This window comes from Dasypus novemcinctus, chromosome 20 (assembly GCF_030445035.2).
Source record: "Dasypus novemcinctus isolate mDasNov1 chromosome 20, mDasNov1.1.hap2, whole genome shotgun sequence".
Classification (NCBI taxonomy): domain Eukaryota; kingdom Metazoa; phylum Chordata; class Mammalia; order Cingulata; family Dasypodidae; genus Dasypus; species Dasypus novemcinctus.
In genome coordinates, this window is record NC_080692.1 from 42,513,189 (window position 1) to 42,532,215 (window position 19,027).

Here is a 19,027-nt window from a genome sequence, read left to right on the forward strand (position 1 = left end):
AACTAGAAGATAGATTACCAGTGCTGGGGTAGGATTAGGGGATCAGGTTGCAATGGTTAAATTGTACAGTTTCTATTAGGGAAAAGTTTTGGTAATGGTAGCAGAACATTGTGAACATAATTAAGTCCACTGAATTATATATTTAAATGCAGTTAAAAGGGGAAATTTTAAGTTGTATATATGTTACTAGAATAAAAAAAGTTTTTAAAAAGCATGGCTGTACAACACAAACAGTGAAGCATAATGTAAGCCATGAACTAGACTTAGTAGTACAATTCTAAAATAATTCTTTCAATAATTATAACCAATATACCATACTAATGCAGAAATGAACCACATTAATAGGGTGGCATATGAGAACTGTGTATTTTATGCATGCTTTTTCTATAAACCTACAACCTCACTAATAATAATGAAAAAGAATTAGCCTAATGCAGGGGTTCTTAACCAGGGGGTCCCCGGACCCTCAAGGGCTTTGTGGAAAGATTTCAGAGGGTCCATGAGCTTGAATTGCAAATTCCCAGAAACATTATTCTTGTGGGGACGTGTTAGTGTGGGTGTGGTCTCTTTATTAAATAATAATACACCGTACAGTGTGGACTTAGTAAGGGATCCCTGCTTTTCACCTGACGGGCAAAGGGGCCCATGGAACAAAAAAGGTGAAGAACTGCTGGCGATGGCTCAGAGGGTAACTTCCCTCCTTCTCACTGGCATGTTGGGCATTCAAGTTCTGCCTGCCAGGGCTGTCCCAAACTTCAGTTTCAGTGTCGTCAGCCCAGAGCCATTGCTGAAAGCCCGGTTGGCTTACCTTCCTCTCAGTGCATGCGTCCCTTTGCCTGGATTCTCACTCTCTTGCTGAGAGCCAGAAGTCAGCAAATAATGCTCCGAAGGGAAGAATCGTTCACAGGGTTTTGGGACCATCCGTCTGAGAGTCTCTTCTCCCTGGGAGCTTAGCGCCTCGATTGGTTGCCTTGCCTCAATAGCTTTTTTTTTAACCAAGCTTGTCTAGCTGTGTTCAATTAAACGGAGAGAGTTTTACAGTACAAACTATGGATAGTTTCACTTAAATAATTTTCCTCCAGCATTGTTCATCTTCTTCGTTGATTGCCTAAAGTTCCTTGTGTCTTGATACACATTTTTACTTGTTCTTGGGAACAAGGGATTAAAGGTGAACTTAATGAAGAGAACTGGTGTTTTAGACTTTTTTCCAATTACATTTAAAATTTTTTCAATTTTAAAATTTTATTTTTACATATTTCATATTAGGGTAATTTGAATCACACAGAGATTTACATTTCTTAAGCTATGTCTTTTTCTGGACTCTCTTAAAAGTAATCAGATAAAAAGTAAAGATATTGGAAAGAATGCTTGTTTATCTGAAGTCTTTCCCTCGTGTGCATGTATATAAATATGTGTGAGTATGTAACATAATATTGAATAGGACAGCAAAAAGTCATAAAATTCACCCTTCCATCTTTAGACATGATGGCACTTAAAATACCTTAGAAAATAATCTGTTTTTAAAGACTTGCAAAGAAGGCCATTCCTTCCATTTCCTTGGAGTAACCTGTTCCTGTGTCAAAATCACTTCTTTTGAGACTACCATTTGCAGAAAAAAAGAGAGAATATTTGGTTATCTGCATTTATATATCTCCATCTATTTGAAGACTACTTTATGTGCATAAGTATTGTTTTAGAAGAGGTCCTTAACACCAGCATTCCTTAATCCTTTCTGTTTTCTAAACTTTAAGTGAACTCTGATAATTTACACTGTGAGAAAGAGTGGCTTGGTTTTGGAAAATTGACTTTATATGTTTAGACCTTTATCCTCTCACCTACAGAATAAAATTATCCCTGCTTCTTGTGGTTGTTGCCAAGACTCATGCTTAAGGGTTCAAAAATATGTGGACTAATGGTGCTACAGAGCAAAGAGCTTGCCCTCTGTTGCAAGGTTTACCTTAAATTTCATCCGAGGCAGTAAGTTTTGAGTCTTAAAGTCGGTTTGTTTGTTTAAATTAAGCTAATCCATGAGTTCCAAGAACTCTAATGGTTGTGTAGATTTTGAGATTTGTGAAGGAGAAAGAATAGCATTTCTCTGAGGCTATCAGTTGGAAACTACCAAAAATTAGCGGTGAAAAGATCACTTTTCTCATAAATTGCCTTCAGAATACACATTGCATTGCGTCAAGACAGAAATGTCTAATGTAACCACAGGCTTTGAACTAAAGTTCTGATAAAAGAAAAAAAGGAAGTGACAGACGACTGTTAAAGACTCGCAGTTAGCTATCGGGATTTTTGGAATTGTTTGAAGTAACGAGTCCAGGGGGCCCTGTGTTTTTTAAGACACAACAATTAAAACCTGGGCTTGGTCTCCACAGTCCTCAACAGCCTGCCCCAGGAGCTTCGTGCCACGCTCCCTGTGACCTCTTGTTCTTGTTAAGCTGCAGCCCCCCTGCCCTCCTGAGTGATTCTTCAACTCTTTCCTCAGTCAGCACTTGCCTACGTGCCTTCCTTATTTCCTCAGGCTCTGTTCAGACTTTACCTCCTCGGTGACTCTGTCCCAGACCATCTACCCAAAGAGCATGTCTGTCCTTCTCTGACCTCGTGCCCTCTGCATTATGTTTTTTATTTTTTTCCCATGTCACTTAAAACTCTGTGGCTTTTCATCTTTTTCTTTTTCTTTTTTTTTTTTTTAAGCTTCTGTCTCCCCATAAAGAGTGGGAGCTCCATGAGAGCAGGCGCTTTGTTTTGTTCACCTCTGGATCCCCAGTCCCTAGAATAGGACATACGGCATAATGATTATTTGTTGAATATTGCAACACCTTTGGAAGCCCCCTGGGTAACCTTTATGCCAAGTTATACCAGCATCCAGGCACTTCACGGGTACGCTGCTTTTCAAAGATTATCTGGTGCCTTGATCTGCCTTAATCCAACCCGTAGTCTAGTCTAATTTAAACCTGTCCTTTCCAACATGTGTAATATTTGTGAATATGAAAATGTTATGTAGCAGTGGAGGGCAGCTAGAACTTGATGAAATTGCATTTCCTTTCTGTTAAGAAAATACAAGAAAAATCTAATTATAAAATATGAGATATTAAAAACGGAATTTATTCCAGAACTTCCAAATAAAATATATTTTTTTTAAATTACGTATCCCCATTAGGCCTTTACAGCACCTACTCTATGTAAATCCACTTGCTGCCTGCAGTGCTGCACTGGTTAGGAAATGGAATAAAAAATTTAGTGAACTTATTTCTCCTTTGGCCAGGGGACTACTGATTAGATCTTTGTACTGCAAAGGTGTTTTAGTGTCCCTAGTGCGAAAGCTAAATCTTCACAGTAGAACTCAAAATAAAAACCATAAGAATGGCATTGTAAAGAGCAATGGAAATTTCACCCAATAAATAAGGAGTGGTTCCTCTACCTTTGGCACTCACTGATAGATGTATTTCCTCATAAGGCACATTCTGCTAGGACCAGCCAGGCACACCATAGTCTCCACCTGTTGCTACTGCGATCCTGCAGTTGGTTAACCTCTCTGGGTGTATTTGACTTCATTTGTTAAGTATGAAGGTGGCAGAGTTGATCAGGAATCAACACTATAAATGGAGAAAGCAGCTAGGACGGGGGTTGCTTCCCACACTCAAAGAAAAGGGAGATTCCTCGTCTTTTAAAACAGAGCAAAAATAAATAACGGTGCCAACAAGAAATTTAAAAAGGAAACTGTACAAAACCCTTCACAAAGCTTCATATTCCTTTCAGCGGACCAGAAAACCTTTGGGTGTGACAAATAAAGCTTTTGAGGGAACTGGACATTGGAAGCAAACTGTGCTCTAAGCCGGCTGCCAGTTCACCACACGTAGTATTTGATGATGTAAAAGCCCCTGGCTGTAAATTTCCCCCTGGGTGGTGACAAACAGAGAATGACTCTTAATGATTTCATTTGCCCTACAGGAGGTTGTTCAGCTGTAAAATTATGAAAAGCAGTGAGGAGGTCATCGTTCCAATGTTAAGATGTTATTTCTCTCTCCCTTTCCCTCTCCTCCTCCCCTCCCCTGGTCCCACCCCCACCCCCAATTTTAAGAGCCTGCTGTCCTCTCTGGGAGAGAGCAAGCTCAAAAGACGTCACCCTTATACTTCATCAGTTCTTTGAAAACTAAGTCAGTGTCCTTTAAAACTCTCACAATCTAGAAGGAAAGCTAAAAACTGTAACTTGGGACTGTATAAGATAGTGAAACCTCATGTAAAACACAAATATGGTGATATTGCATATATAAGACTGGCTTTATAAAATACAAATACAAATATACTAGAGAAGGAAAAAGAAGAGCAGCTTGTGTAGAGCAGGCGAGGCCTAGAAAGGTTGAGAGGTGATGAGTTTTGTTTGTTTTTTGTTATTATTATTATTGGAATAATGAAAGTGCTCTGGGAATGACTGGGATGATGGATGCACAAATATGTGATTATACTGGATACCACTGATTGCACTCTTTGGATGGATTTATGCTTTATTAATATGTATCAATAAAAAGGAAAAAAATTTCAAGAAAGATTCTCATAATCTAGACGAAACACAAGCAGTTTGGTACAAATGTGCACATTTAAGATTTAAGTTTTAGGCCTGTAGTTTGGGTCTGAAATGGATTATATATCATTTTTTATGTTTTCTCCAGAAATTATTTTGATCCATGCCCTGTTCCACACCAAAAAGTACTGTTTTACTGAAATGTGGATGGTTAATACAATAAATTTCCTCTCAAAAATTTACGTATTTTACATATCCAATGCCCATAAAACCCTGCCCCAGATCCCAGTTAATGTTTAAAGCAAGGCACACATGTGAGAAATTTTCAACTACCATAGTTACGTCTGAATGGAAGAAGAAGCAAGCATGGGAGAAGAAAATCCTGTCCTTCTGTCCTGAAGTGACCCCAGGACACCAAGGCTGTGTTGGGATCTTCCAGCACTGCCACCACATTTTTCATGATTCCTTACCCTGCTTCCCTGCTGTGGAGACACCCGGTCACCCGCCTTGTCAGGATGGTGACATGTGGAGGCCTGCCCCTGCCCTGAGCGTGTGGCTGTCATCGAGCCAACAGGAGTCCCTGGGGAAGTGACAGAGCTGCAATTCTGCATTTAAAGAATTTATTGAGTGACCTAATAACTCTCATTCTTTCTCAGGTGCCCTAGCAAAAATGTCACCCCTTTCATCGCCCTGCTCTTCGCCTGTCCAAGGGACGCCAGCCAGCAGCCCAGTGAACAAAGTTTCTACGCTGCAGTTTCCAGAATCTGCAGACACAGCTGCCAAACAGGGCCCAAGTTCTCACAGGGCCTTAACTTACACCCAGAGTGCCCCTGACCTAGCCCCTCAGAGCCTGGCTCCATCTGTTGTATGTAGCAGGTAAGGATTTACAGAGTTTACTGGACTTTGAAACGGGTTTCCCCGCAGGAACAGTGACCGACCACTAGGCCACACAGCTGTGCCTGAGTTTGCCTGGTAATTTGACCAGAAAGTAGAAGGTACTGTGATTGGTGTTGAATAGGCTATAATAGAAATTATTTTAGGAGGTTTTATATTACTAGAAAGTCGAGAGTCTATAACTCGAACTTTAGAGAGGATACAAAACAATTAGTTGCATATTTTGTCTGCTTCTGACAGAGACTGCGTAAAATACATAATTTTAAAAATTATATCAAGAAATTTGATATAATCTGACATCTTGTTGGAGTGGTACTTAGTTGTTCGGCAGGGAGTATTTTCTATGCATTTTAAAGGCGTTTTTGCTTGTTTGCATTTCCCATTTAAACACTTAAAAAATGTTCACAAAATACATGCACATTATAGCTGGACTCAAATGGTGGTCTGAGTGCAATTAACCAATTGCAATATCACGTGAAACAGAATCACAAAAGCTGTCTATCACTGAGAGTAAGAAAAGGGGTCAATAATAGCAGAAGTAATTATTTCACCAATAACATTACTAAGAAAGACAGATTTCTTCTTACTGATTATATGTTTTGGTTGTTCTTCAGTAACAGTTTCATCTTCAAAAATTTACCTGAAAGCATTGCAATAATTTTTAAGTAGAAAAGAATTTGGTGCTTTTTAACTAAGTCTAATCATGAAAGTACCTTGAATAAAATGGCATTTCCGTCTAAGGTTAATGAGGATAAATAATTGATTCAACTGGTAACATGTTTGTCCTCTTGTATCAAATATTGGTTCACAGACCTAGATTTAATGAAGGAATTCATTTTCAAAAAGTAGCAGCCTTATTAAGTCTCACAAGGTTCATTTTCAAAGACAATGTTCATGAACTCTATAACCAAATGAATGTTGTTTATTTCATAATCTTTACTTTTACTTCCTTTCACTTTCCAAATATTTTTAAAGGGAAAATCATTCTCGTTTGTTTGGCCAGAGCCAGAGTAAAAAAGTTATTTTACTGTGCGTAAATTATTCTACTGATGTTTCCACGATAGTTTTTTAATAAAATGATTTCTGATGTGTAATAATCCCATCTTTGTTTATCCACAAAAAATGTGTTCTGTGGTAGAATATCTGGGAGACATATGGTATTTCTCTCTCAGAGATTAGCAATGCCTATCACTTTATTAAAAGCTCTGAGAAGTCCTCCTCAAAGAATACCTATTGATACTTGTTTCAGCTAGTGCTTTAGTTTTCTGAATTTATTCGACTACAGAACTAATTTCTTTAGACTAACATCCACTAATTGCCCAAAGATCTAATATTTGGAGAATACCCTTAAAAGTTCTCACATCCTGAGCCAAGATGACTTGTGTCCACCAAAAACATCTGCTTCCAGCTTGTCAAGGGAAATAAGTAGCCTAAGGGAAGAAGAGAGATCTTCAGAAAATATCTATCACTCATCTAGCTTTTCTCAACATAGTCTGTCTTTTTGTCTTCTTAGCAGGAAGAATGTAATAGGTTTTTACAAGAGAAGTCTTAGAGAACAACAAGGGATTCCACTGCCTACTTGCTCAGTAATATTTTTAAGTCCAGTAGTGGGTGTTTTATTTGTTGGGACTTTATAAGTCTATAATTCAATCCAGGTTTTATTGTTGCCTCCAAGGCAGCCACCCATGTAGGCACAGAAAGCTCCAGAAACACACGACTAGTTATTGTGGTTTCCCTGCTTGAACTCAAAGGGTTTGGCTTTGAATCCTAGTCTCTTAGCTGCTGTAATGTCTATGTAAGAAGCTATTTTTTTGGCCTAAGAGCATATTTGGACTACTAATTTAAATGTCCCTTTTAAGTATTATTTTGCAATGAAAAAAATTTTGATTAATAAAGCCCACTCTTTAGAGACCACCAAACTTCATCTGAGAATGTAAGCCCATCAAATACAATTGTATCTACTTTTTCCCTCCTTGGTCCTGTCTTTTTCTTTTGATTTCCTAAGTCAAACCAATGGGATATCATAATTAGAAATATTTTGTGTGGAATAGGTTTCCATATATATTCAAGGTCTGGAAAGCAAATTTACTGAGTATGGCATTACTCTCGAGCCGGAAAATGCTTATTGCTATTTTTCTCTACTTCGCATACAAGCACAGTTCAGAGAAAATAAAAGTGATTAAGACACTTAATATATTAAACAATAAACTATCACATGTCTCTTCTCATTTTAGAGTGAGCAATCTGTGGTTAAATAACAAACAAACAAAAACCCTCTGAGACCCTTTGCAATATTAAAAGAAAAGAACCCAGCAGCAAAATGCAGAATTAATGTCTAACCATGAGGTCTCTAAGTCAGATCAATGAGAGAGGAGACAATTTGGGACTTCACTAGGCCATATGTGGGGTGACTTTTTAATTTAGAAAACAGTCAAAACTGTTGAGAAAGTAAAAGTTGCCTACATTCTGTGAGCTCGTCTGGTAAGGAACACTCTCTCAAATGACTTCATTTTTCCCAGTTGCTAACAGGCTGCCTTAGCCTACTTCTTTTCCACCCAGCATCCTTTGCTGCCAATCTTCCAATCATTCGCCATCAAAATATACCTCTCCTTTGTTCACTTTTTTAGGGGCTTAGCAGGTGACTGACCAATCTGAGCAATAAAACGCAATTTTATTTTGTGGCAAAAATAAAATCAACCTACTATCATTCTGTTTTAACCTACTGGATTTTTAAAGGGTTCTTTGGACATAAAATGTCCTAACCCAAGTAAGCCATCTAGTAATGTATCTTCTAAGAAGGCACTAGGGCATTCCATTGGGGCAGATTTTTTTTGGCCAAATTAAGTCAGCACTTCCAAAATCACCATTAGAAATAGGGAGCGGTCTATCCCAGCATTCTCCAAATAATATGCCAAAAATTAGCCAGGAATTTCACCTCTAGTATGTTCCAGCCTATGGAGGAGGAGGAAGAGAGTGAAAAGAACTTCTCACTTTGCATTGATCATTCTCTCACAAAATGAAAGCAGTGTAAGACACACCAGCCTCCATATATAAAACAAGATGGGGTTTTTCCACGAACAAGTAAGCAGGAAGTAGAATTATTTGAGAATCATTATCTTGATATCGTCATGTATACAAAAGTGGTATGTGCCTATGCTTTTTTGAAAAGAAAAGGTTATACTTACAGATGCTCCAATATTTCTCAGCTGTGGCAGACCGAATTCGCAAGGGAATCCTTTCGATGGGCCACTGGAGAAAAACAGTGCGGCCGCTCGGACTCCAGGCAGAATGGGTAATTCATTTGGTTTCGATTCTGTTTCTCACAATGGAAATCACTTGGCTGATATTTACCTGATCAAAAAAGTAATGTGTTCCTCATGTTCAAAATTATGAATTTAAAAACGCAAGGAAGAAAATAAAATCTTCTAGAATCCAGTCCCCACTGTTTAACCACCAGTAAAATTTTGGTTCAAAATATTTCCCTGTGTCTACACACAAATGTATTTTTTAACAAAATGAAAGGCCATTTTACACGACATAAAGAATAGTATAGAAATGTTATTTTGTTTTGCTACACGGACATTTAAGCATAATCTCTGGAAATCTTCATGGCAGATCCCCAGAAATGACTTGCTTCTGTAACTGTGGACTTAGTTTTTTCCTTGACCCTATGTATGCTGTGCAAGCCAGAGCCCCTCGTTTATATCCCAAATCTGCTGTTTACTAGTGTGTTTACTAGTGTGTTTACTTAATCTGTGGGCCTCAGTCCTTCATCTGTAGAATGGGGAAAATAATGGTGCCTACCACACAGGATTGCACTTAAAGCATGTAAAGCCCTTAGTATATAGTGTGTCTGGCTTGCTGCTATTACTATAGCTTCTATTTTATTTTTTTGTTTGTTCGTTTGTTTTTTATTTATTTATCTTCCCTTCCCCCCACCCCCCAAGTTGTCTGCTCTCTGCGTCCATTCACTGTGTGTTCTTCTGTGACCGCTTCTATCCTTATCAGTGGCACTGGGAATCTGTGTTTCTTTTTGTTGCATCATCTTGTTGTGTCAGCTCTCCATGTGTGCAGTGCCATTCTTGGGCAGGCTGCACTTTTCGTGCTGGGCGGCTCTCCTTATGGGGTGCACTCCTTGTGCGTGGGGCTCCCCTACACAGGGACACCCCTGCGTGGCACGGCACTCCTTGTGCACATCAGCACTGTGCATGGGCCAGCTCCACATGGGTCAAGGAGGCCCGGGGTTTGAACCGCAGACCTCCCATGTGGTAGACGGACACCCTATCCATTGGGCCAAGTCTGCTTCCCTATTTTATTTGTATTGATAGAGGTCTAAGGACTTGTGTTTGTTAGTACTGCAAGTGTGAAAGGGGTAGAAAGAAATTATTTCTATCAACTACAGACTTTAGGATGATAGTGCTACCTAAGAATGATTCCAGACTACCTGCTTCAGCATTTCTTGGTAGCCCCTCAATAATTTTTGTTTATTTTCCTCTAAGAGTGGTGTTCCATGGGGTATAGGCAGGGAAAACATCAAAAGGACAGTTGTTTGTGTGCCATCAGCTGATGGTGTAGCATTTATGAAGACTCGGGGTAGTCCCTTGCCTGATCGTCTCTAATTCTATTGGGCTGGAAGAATAGGCGGGTATTTCTTATCACCTTTTTGCTCTCATGTAGAGTGATGGCCTTTAATGTGGTTTCTCCAGGCCCACATTTGGATTTTTTCCTTTTTTCCTGCAGATTCTGGATTGAAACTTGTCAATTACATTTTTATACTTTATATAATTCTAAAATTGCAGCAGTTATGCAGGAAGAAGGGGTCTTTGGAAAAGTTCTAGAAGATACCCTTATTTGGAATAGATTTCTTAACAAAAGCCATTGTTCCCTGGCAGCTTAAGAAAAATTATTGAATAAACAGATAAGGACATGCAACAAACTCTAGGATATCCAAAGCCATTTTGAAAAAGAACAAAGTTGGAGGAAATGTGCTACCTACTTCAAAACGTAAAGCCACAGTAATAGAAACAGTGTGGCATTGGCATAAGGATTGGCAACTAGATCAAATGGAGTAAAAGACCCTGAAATAGACCTTCCCCTACCTAGTCATTAAATTTCCAGCAAAGATGCCACAGCAGTCCAACTGGGAAAGTATAGCCTTTTCAATGAATGGTGTTGGAAAAAATGATCATCACTCCTAACTCACACCACTTCAAATAGTATTTTGAAATGAAGCAAAGCCCTAAATGCTAAAACAATAAAGCTTGTGGAAGAAAGCACAGGAGACTATCTTTGTGACTTTGGGGAAATGCGAAGGTTTCTTAGATGGGCATGGAAAGTAGTGATCATTACTTTCATCAGAAGTAAAGAATGTAGGAACTAGGGTCAGACTCCTGAGTTCAAATTTTGAAGACAGCATTTACTCGCTATGTAACCTTGGGCAATTTCCTGTGCCTCAGTTTCTTATCTGCAAATAAAAGATAATAACAGGAGAATAATATCTGCCTCGCAGGATTGTTGAAAGGTTTAAAGGGTTTAATACAGAAGAGTGCTTCAAGTGGGCCTGGGCGCATAGCAGGCACTCGTTGTTCTGATTGAGATACCTTATTCAGCTATGGAGCTGCTTAACATCTCTGCCCAGAACACATTCTTTAGACACTTGGTATTACCCAAACAGTCGTTTAGGAAGCACAGCTTTGACTCACTCAAATGGGAGACCACAGAAAGGGACCATTAAGGAGCAAAGCCACAAACTCCAAGGAAAGTAGATACACAGGACCTCTTCCAGCTCTTAAGCACATGCCATCGTGCCATGCTCTATAGATCGCACTGTTCCTAGAGTGACAGCTCAGCATCTCCCACCTGGGAGCCCATTCTAGAATTAATATTTTAGTAACTATCAAGTCAACTGCCTGACTGTTTCATGTGTTGGAGAGGAATAGAGGGAAAAGAAATATAAAGTCAAAGGATGTTTAAAAGATATGAACTACTAATCTAAAGCTCATTATTGGGAAATTACTGAATTTCATACTTGCTTAGGTTCAAAAATGTGTGCATTTTCCTGTACTACAATCCTTTATTCTCAATTGTAAGCTCATGAAAATAGTTTTTCTCTCAACTTCTCATTTACCGTGAGCATTTCAGGAAAACTTGTGTAAATGAAACCCATTTCCCCACACAGGTCTTATAATAAGCTGTTCCTTTTCAATTGCAGATGACACAGCTCAAGTTACTTCTGATTATGAAACCAATAACAACAGTGACAGCAGTGACATTATACAGAATGAAGATGAGACCGAGTGTCCCAGAGAACCTCTGAGGAAAGAGTCGGCTTGCAGCACCTATACTCCTGAGAACATGATATTCCTGGTAGCCCCCCATCACTTAACTCACTCTACTTGAGAAATTGGCTTCAACTATTGAGACTGGCTTAGCAATATGTTCCTGAGACATTAGATTTACAGATATATTTCATTTGGACACTTACACACTATAGCCTACCTATATTTATCAACAGTTTTTTTCGTCTGAGCCTTATTGGTCTCTTAAAGGGTCTATTATTTGGTGACTAAAAAAACAAATATTCATCTCCACAAATGATTACAGTTATTTTTTAACCAAACTGAAAAGTATAAATACCCATAGAAAAAAATGATTTATTTCATTCAGTAAACAATATTTGAGATGACATAAATATAATAACTATAGATGTAAATAGGTGTACATTTCACTTATTTTACATTTCTCTTGTTACCTTAGGGGTTCTGTGGGATTTTCTGTAGCACATCCTTGATATGAAAAGCAGGTTTATATCACCACTTGCTATATATTAAAATATTCTTTAATGATGATTTGTTTTGTGCATGACATTCATTTAAAGATGAAAGCATCCATTTGAGTCAAATTAATTTGGGGAAGGCAGCAAATGAAAAAATAGTTGCTTATCATGTGATTATAAATTGCTGCTATTATCATTTTCTTTTACCTATTTGCCATTTATACATTTAAATCAAATAGATTGTCAAACAAAATAATTTTAATATGTGGATTTATCATTTTCTTTCTTTTAGTGAGTGTACTTTTTTTTTTCTTAAATCAATTTTATTGATACATATTAATAAAGCATACAATTCATCCAAAGTGTACACTCAGTGGTCTTTGGTATAATCACATAGTTTTGCATTTATCATTTTAATCATTACTAGAGTATTTTCATTATTTCAATAATAATTATGAACAAAAAACAGGCAAGAAAATTTTTTACCTCTCAATCTCTCTTTGCCTCTTGTGCTGTACATAGCTGCTATTTCTGGCTATTCTTGCACAATTATTTATTAAGCGGTTTTATTGAGACGTATATTCACACACCGTATGATCTATCCAAAGTGTAGAATCAATGGCTTTTAGTTTGATCACAATGTTTTGCATTCATCACCATAAAAAATTTTAGAATAATTTCATTACTCCAAAAAGGAAAACTCCACATCCTTAGCATTCCTTTCCCAGCCCAATATAACCACTAATCTAATTTCATCATTATAGATTGATTTATATTTACATTTTATATAAATGGAATCATACAATATGTGGTACTCTGTGGTCTCCATCACTTAGTATAATTTTTTTTATGTCTGATATTAACATTTTGTAGTATTAACTTATATTTGTTCAGCTTAAAAAAGGGTCTTATATATGCAATTTTACTCTTATTCATATTTCACATGCAGTTTTACTATGCAATAAAATTCCATGTTACATTTTTTAGCTTTCATTTTAGTAATATACATCACCTTAGACTTTTTTTTTAAACCACTCTCATACCCAACAAAGATTATGATGAGCTTTCACCTTCTCTCCTCATTTCCAAAGACTAACACATCTCTTTTTTACCAATTCTGTACAAGTTAACCCCCAGCTTTCCATTCTCTAAACTCATTCTCTTTTCTGGTGACCCATATTCAAGTTAGTAACTCCATGAGATTACACAATATATTTAGTTCATATCAATGTAATCATATAGTATTTGTCCTTTTGTGTCTGACTTGCTTCACTCAGTATAATGTCCTCCAGGTTCATCCATGTTGTCATATGCTTCACGACTTTATTTCTTCTTATTGTTGCATAATATTCCATCTTGTGAATACAACACATTTTGTTTATCCATTTATCAGTTGATGGACACCTGGGTTGTTTCCAACTTTTGGCTATTGTGAATAACACCACTATGAACATTGGTGTGCAGATGTCTGTTTGTATTGTTGCTACTCTCAGTTCTTCTAGGTAGATGCCCAGTAGTGGTATTGTCATATGACAATTTATATTCAACTTCTTTAGGAACTGCCAAAGTCCTCCGTGGTGTCTGTACCATTCTACATTCCCACCAACAGTGAATAAGTATTCCTATCTCTCCACATCCTCTCCAGCACTTGTATTTCACTGTCTTTTTAATAGTCACCATTCTAATAGGTGTGAAATGATATCTCATTGTAGTTTTGCTTTGCATTTCCCTAATTGTTGGACATTGTTTCATGTGGTTTTATACCATTTGTATTTCTTCTTTGTACAATTTTTTTTCAAGTCTTTTGCCCATTTTTAATTGGGTCATTTGTCTTTTTAATGTTGAATAGTAGCATCTCTTTATATATCATGGATATTAAACCCTGATCAGACATTGATTTCCAAATAACTTTGCATATTGAGTTGAATACCTTTTCCCTCTTTTGACAAAGTACTGTGAAGTGCAGAAGTGTTTAATTTTGAGAAGGTGCCATTTATCTATTATTTCTTTTGTTACTCATGCTTTGGGTGTAAGGTCCAAGAAACCACCACTAGCACAAGGTCTTTAAAATGCTTCCCTACATTTTCTTCTATGGTCTTATGGTCCTGGCTTTTATATTTAGGTCTTTAAACCATTTTGAGTTGATTCTTGTATAGGGACTTAATAGGGTTCCTGTTTCATTCTTTTGACAACAAATATTCCATTCTCCCAGCACCATTTGTTGAAGAGACTGTTTTGTCCAGTCAACATGGACTTGGTAGGTTTGTTAAAAAAAAACAACAGTTGACTGTAGGGGTGAGGGTTTATTTCTGGACTCTCAATTCTATTACATTGATTGATGTGTCTATCTTTATGCCAATACCATGCTGTTTTGACAACTGTACCTTTGTAATATGTTTCAAGGTCAGGTGGTGAAATTCCTCTCATGTTGCTCTTCTTTTTTAGAATGCTTTTAGCTACTCAGGTATACTTTCCCTTCCAGATAAATTTGGTAATTGCCTTTCCTATTCCTGTAAAGCAGGCTGTTGAAATTTTGATTGGTATTGCATTGAATCTATAAATCATTTTGGGTAGGATTGCCATTTTCATGATATTTAGTCTTCCAATTCATGAACATGGATTGTCTTTCAATTTGTTTAATTCTTCACTGACTTCTTTTAGCACCGTTTTGTACTTTTCTACATATAGGTCCTGTACTACTTTTGTTAAATTGATTTCTAGTTATTAGAGTCTTTTTGTTGCTTTTGTATGTGGAATTTTTTTCTGCAACATCCTCCTCAGATTGTTCAATACAAAACATTACATTCAATATTACATTCAATGTAAGAACATTATTGATTTTTGCATGTTGATCCTGTATCCTGCCACTTTGCTGAACTCGTTTATTAGCTCAAGTAACTTTGTCATAGACATTTCAGAATTTTCTAAATATAGGATTATGCCATCCACAAATAGTGAGAATTTGACTTCCTCATTTTCTATTTGGATTCATTTTTTTTCCTTGTCAAATTGCTCTAGCTAGAACTTCTAGTACAATTTTGAATAAAATTGACAGTGGGCATCCTTGTCTTGTTCCTGATCTTAGAGGGAAAGCTTTCAACCTGTCCCATTGAGAAGGATGTTGGGTTTTTCCTATATGCCATTTATCACATTGAGGAATTTTCCTTCTATTCCTAATCTTTTCACATGTTTGATCAAGAAAGGATACTGGGTTTTGTCAAATGACTTTTCTGCATTGATTGAGATGATCATGTGGATGTTTTTTCCCTACAATTTGTTAATGTGAAATATTATGCCGATTAATTTTCTTATGTTGAAACTCTCTTGCATACCAGGAATAAATCCTACTTGGTCATGATGTATACTTCTTTTTATATGCTGTTGGATTTGATTTGCAAGTATTTTGTAGAGAATTTTCACTTCTATGTTCATTAGAGAGATTAGTCTGTAATTTTCTTTTCTTGTAGTGTCTTTATCTGGCTTAGGTATTAGAGTGATGTTGGCTTCATAAAATGTGTTGGGTAATTTTCTCTCCTCTTCAGTGTTTTGGAAGAGTTTAAACAGGATTGGTGTAAATTCTTGAAATTGTTGGTAGGAATCACCTGTGAAGCCATCTGGTCCTGGATTTTTCTTTGTTGAGATATTTTTGATGACTGATTCTCTCTCTTTAAATATAATTGGTTTAAATGTAATTGGTTAAGTTCTTGCATTTCTTGTAGCATCAATGTAGGTTGTTTGTGCATTTCTAGCAATTTGTCTGTTTCACCTAGGCTGTCTAGTTTGTTGGCATACAGTTTCTCATAATATCCTCTTAGGATCCTTTTTATTTCTATAGTTATCAGTCATAACTTCCCCCCAAATAGTACGTGTCTTGAAGTTAGTCTATTCACATTTATTCTGACTGGGGTACAATGCGCTTCTTTGGACATGTAAGTTCATTTCTTTTGTGAGAAATGGGAAATTTTCAACTATTATATCCTCATATACTCTTTCTGCCCCTTTTTCTTTCTCTTCTCTTTCTAGAACTTCTATGACACATATGTTATTGTGTTTTGTGTCATCATTCAACTCCCTGAGCTTGTTCTCTATTTTTTCCATTCTTTTCTCTCTGTGTTTTTTTTTCTTTCTTCAATTTCAGCTGTTCTGTCTTCTGTATCTCTTATTCTTTTATTATTTTGAGTCTGCTGTTCTATGCCTCTCGTATATTTTTTAATCTCACCTACCATGTCTTTCATTCCCATGAGCTCTGTTACTTTTTTATTTAGGTTTTCAAATTCTTCTTTGTGCTCACTCAGTGTCACCCTGATGTCCTTTATCTCTTTATCCATATTATCTTTCAGCTCATTAATTTGATATTGGAAATTTGTGTGCATCTTGTTGAGTAGTTCTCTCAAATCCTGAGTCTCTTTTGGGCTTTGATATTTTCCTTTTCTTGGGCTATTTCTTCTATTTTTTTTTTATTATGGCTTATAATTTTTGCTGTTCTCTATGTATCTGATTAAGGTGTAGAGTTTATTCAGATGCTCGATTTCTCTCTCTCTCATAGAGTTTTGTGGCAGGAGGCTGTGTTTTACTGCTGTTCTTTGATTCTTGGTTCAACCTGTTCTGGGCCTTTAAGATTGTCCCTGTTAGGTGTTCAAATATGGGCCCTGAACCCAGGATGGGTTTTCAGATCCACTTCCTAGAGCCTTGGGGAGGAATGCTATAAAGGCTGGAAAAAGCCTCTTCTACCTTTAATTCCTCGCATGCACTTCTTTGGTCTCCCAATAGATGGCACTCTTTGGTAGCCCTCTCTGGTCAATGCCTGATGAGAGCGCGTTCACGGCCACGCAGACAGGATCAATGTGACAGAGGTGCCTGCCTGGAGGCTAAGAAACTCGTAATTCAAACTTTCTTAGAGCAGTTCTCTGACCTTTGCTGGCAGCCCCTTCCCTTTTTCCTGGATAGGAAAGAATTCCAGTCCCCTCTGTGTCCTCCGCAACCAGTCCAGGTCAGTAGAGGAGATTGGATCTCTTTAGTCTCTTGCCTGCTCCCAAGACAAACAATGGCGCAGCCCCTCCCAGCCTGGAGGGGCTCATGGGACACTGCAGACCAAATTTGTGGTCCAAAGCTGAGTCCTCCTTAGGCTGTGTCCCTCTCCCTCTCCTTTCCTGGAGAAGTGGATCCCTGGGGCCCCCTTTGTCTGTAGCTAGCAGCCCTAAGGCCTGAGAATTCAAAAGTATCTCTAGTGGGGGGTGCGGCTTTTGCAGCTGTGGCTTTTATTAAACATGTTTTGTGATCACAATTCTTTTCTTTTGTCCCTCTCTCCTCTGGGCCATGTCCAGCCTTTCCCTGGTGTCCTAAACCCTAGGAGCTCTTTTTCCAGGCTGTTTCTGCCTGTCCTCTAGGTACTTTTCCAGGAGAGAAGAGAGTCCTGTGTCTTTCTAGCCCACCGTCTTCCCGGAAGTTCCCCCCGAGTGTGCCCTGAAAAGTTTCTCATTCAGGAGCAGTTATCTGTCTTTACATTTGCAAGCATGTTTATCAGGAAGCCACTGATCCCATGTAGTCAATTTAGAGCCTTGTAAAATGTGAAAGTTGCCATTTCACAGAATTAATAGTAATTCTAAAGCATTAATAAAATTTGGACAAATTGGGGGAGGGATGACTGACTGTTTCTTCCCATTCCATGGATATCTTTTAAGAATCCAATATAAACCAAGAACCCCTTATCCCAGAAAAATGTACATAAATGTCTAGAGAGAAGTTTACATATAATTTCAGAGTGCTCCGAAGTCCTTGCAGGAATCTTCCAGAGCCCCTGCACTAAACCACAAAGCAGTTGTGTTAGCTTGGGCGGACGCACCTGCTTTTTGCTCTATGGATATGAGCCAGTGGTCCAGTGCTTCCCAGCCAGGCAAAGGGCATAGTCCCTGGCAAAGTTCCCTGGGCCCTTTTCTCTTAGGTTGAGGACAGTGTCTTGTTCATCTTGACCTTTTTATTAAAGATCACTCACTGACGCCAAAGTTTTAAGTCATTTATTTCAGGTAACCTCAGTTGCCAAATTGAACTTAAAGCACAGATTGCTTTGCCGAAGAGCTGCATGTCGTTAAAACATTTTACTCTTCATTACAGGACAAACCAGTCCTTGCTCCTGAACCTCTTGTCATGGATAACCTGGATTCAATTATGGAGCAGCTAAATGCTTGGAATTTTCCAATTTTTGATTTGGTGGAAAAGATAGGAAGAAAATGTGGTCGTATTCTTAGTCAGGTAAGAAATGCACTCATACGTATGACTTTTTTTCGATTAATTTTTTTATTGAAGAAGTTGTAGATTTACAGAAAGATCATGCACAAAATACAGGTTTCCCATATACCTGCCCTCAGATTTAACTTTTTGCATTAGTGTGGTGCCTTGGTTACCACTGATGAGAGAACATTAATATAATGTACTATACCTAAAGTCTATAGTTACATTGTGTTGTACAGCCCTATGGTTGTTTTGTTTTGTTTCTCACTTCTTGTTCTAACAACATTCAGATATATAAATCAGTGGTGTTAATTACATTCACAATGTTGTGTTACACCACCATTATCCATTAACAAAACTTTACCATCAGCCCAAACAGAAACTCTACCAATGTATGACTTTAAATGTAGAATAAATAATTTCTCAGTTGTTTAAGCCTATGTAGATTCTTAACACCTGTGGATGGGTATTGTATTAAGAAAGGAAATCTTATCACACGATGTTCCATAGTTGCCTTGTTTATTGGCTTAACAACAGAAATTGGAATTCTCAAGTGAATAGGAAACCATATTCTGCAATTAAAAAATATGTTTTTAAAGACAGGG

The 19,027-nt window shown here is 37.7% G+C and overlaps 1 protein-coding gene across 2 annotated transcripts in view; it reads left to right on the top strand.

The window, feature by feature from the left end:
• The window catches only part of PDE3A (phosphodiesterase 3A), a 326,093-nt gene that overhangs the window by 270,565 nt on the left and 36,501 nt on the right, over nucleotides 1–19,027 (top strand). For both annotated transcript variants that reach the window (XM_004473228.5, XM_058282866.2), the window contains exons 6-9: nucleotides 5,182–5,401; nucleotides 8,626–8,711; nucleotides 11,631–11,785; nucleotides 18,306–18,443. In XM_004473228.5, coding sequence (XP_004473285.3) covers nucleotides 5,182–5,401; nucleotides 8,626–8,711; nucleotides 11,631–11,785; nucleotides 18,306–18,443 — 599 coding nt within the window. The remainder of the gene's footprint in view (nucleotides 1–5,181; nucleotides 5,402–8,625; nucleotides 8,712–11,630; nucleotides 11,786–18,305; nucleotides 18,444–19,027) is intronic.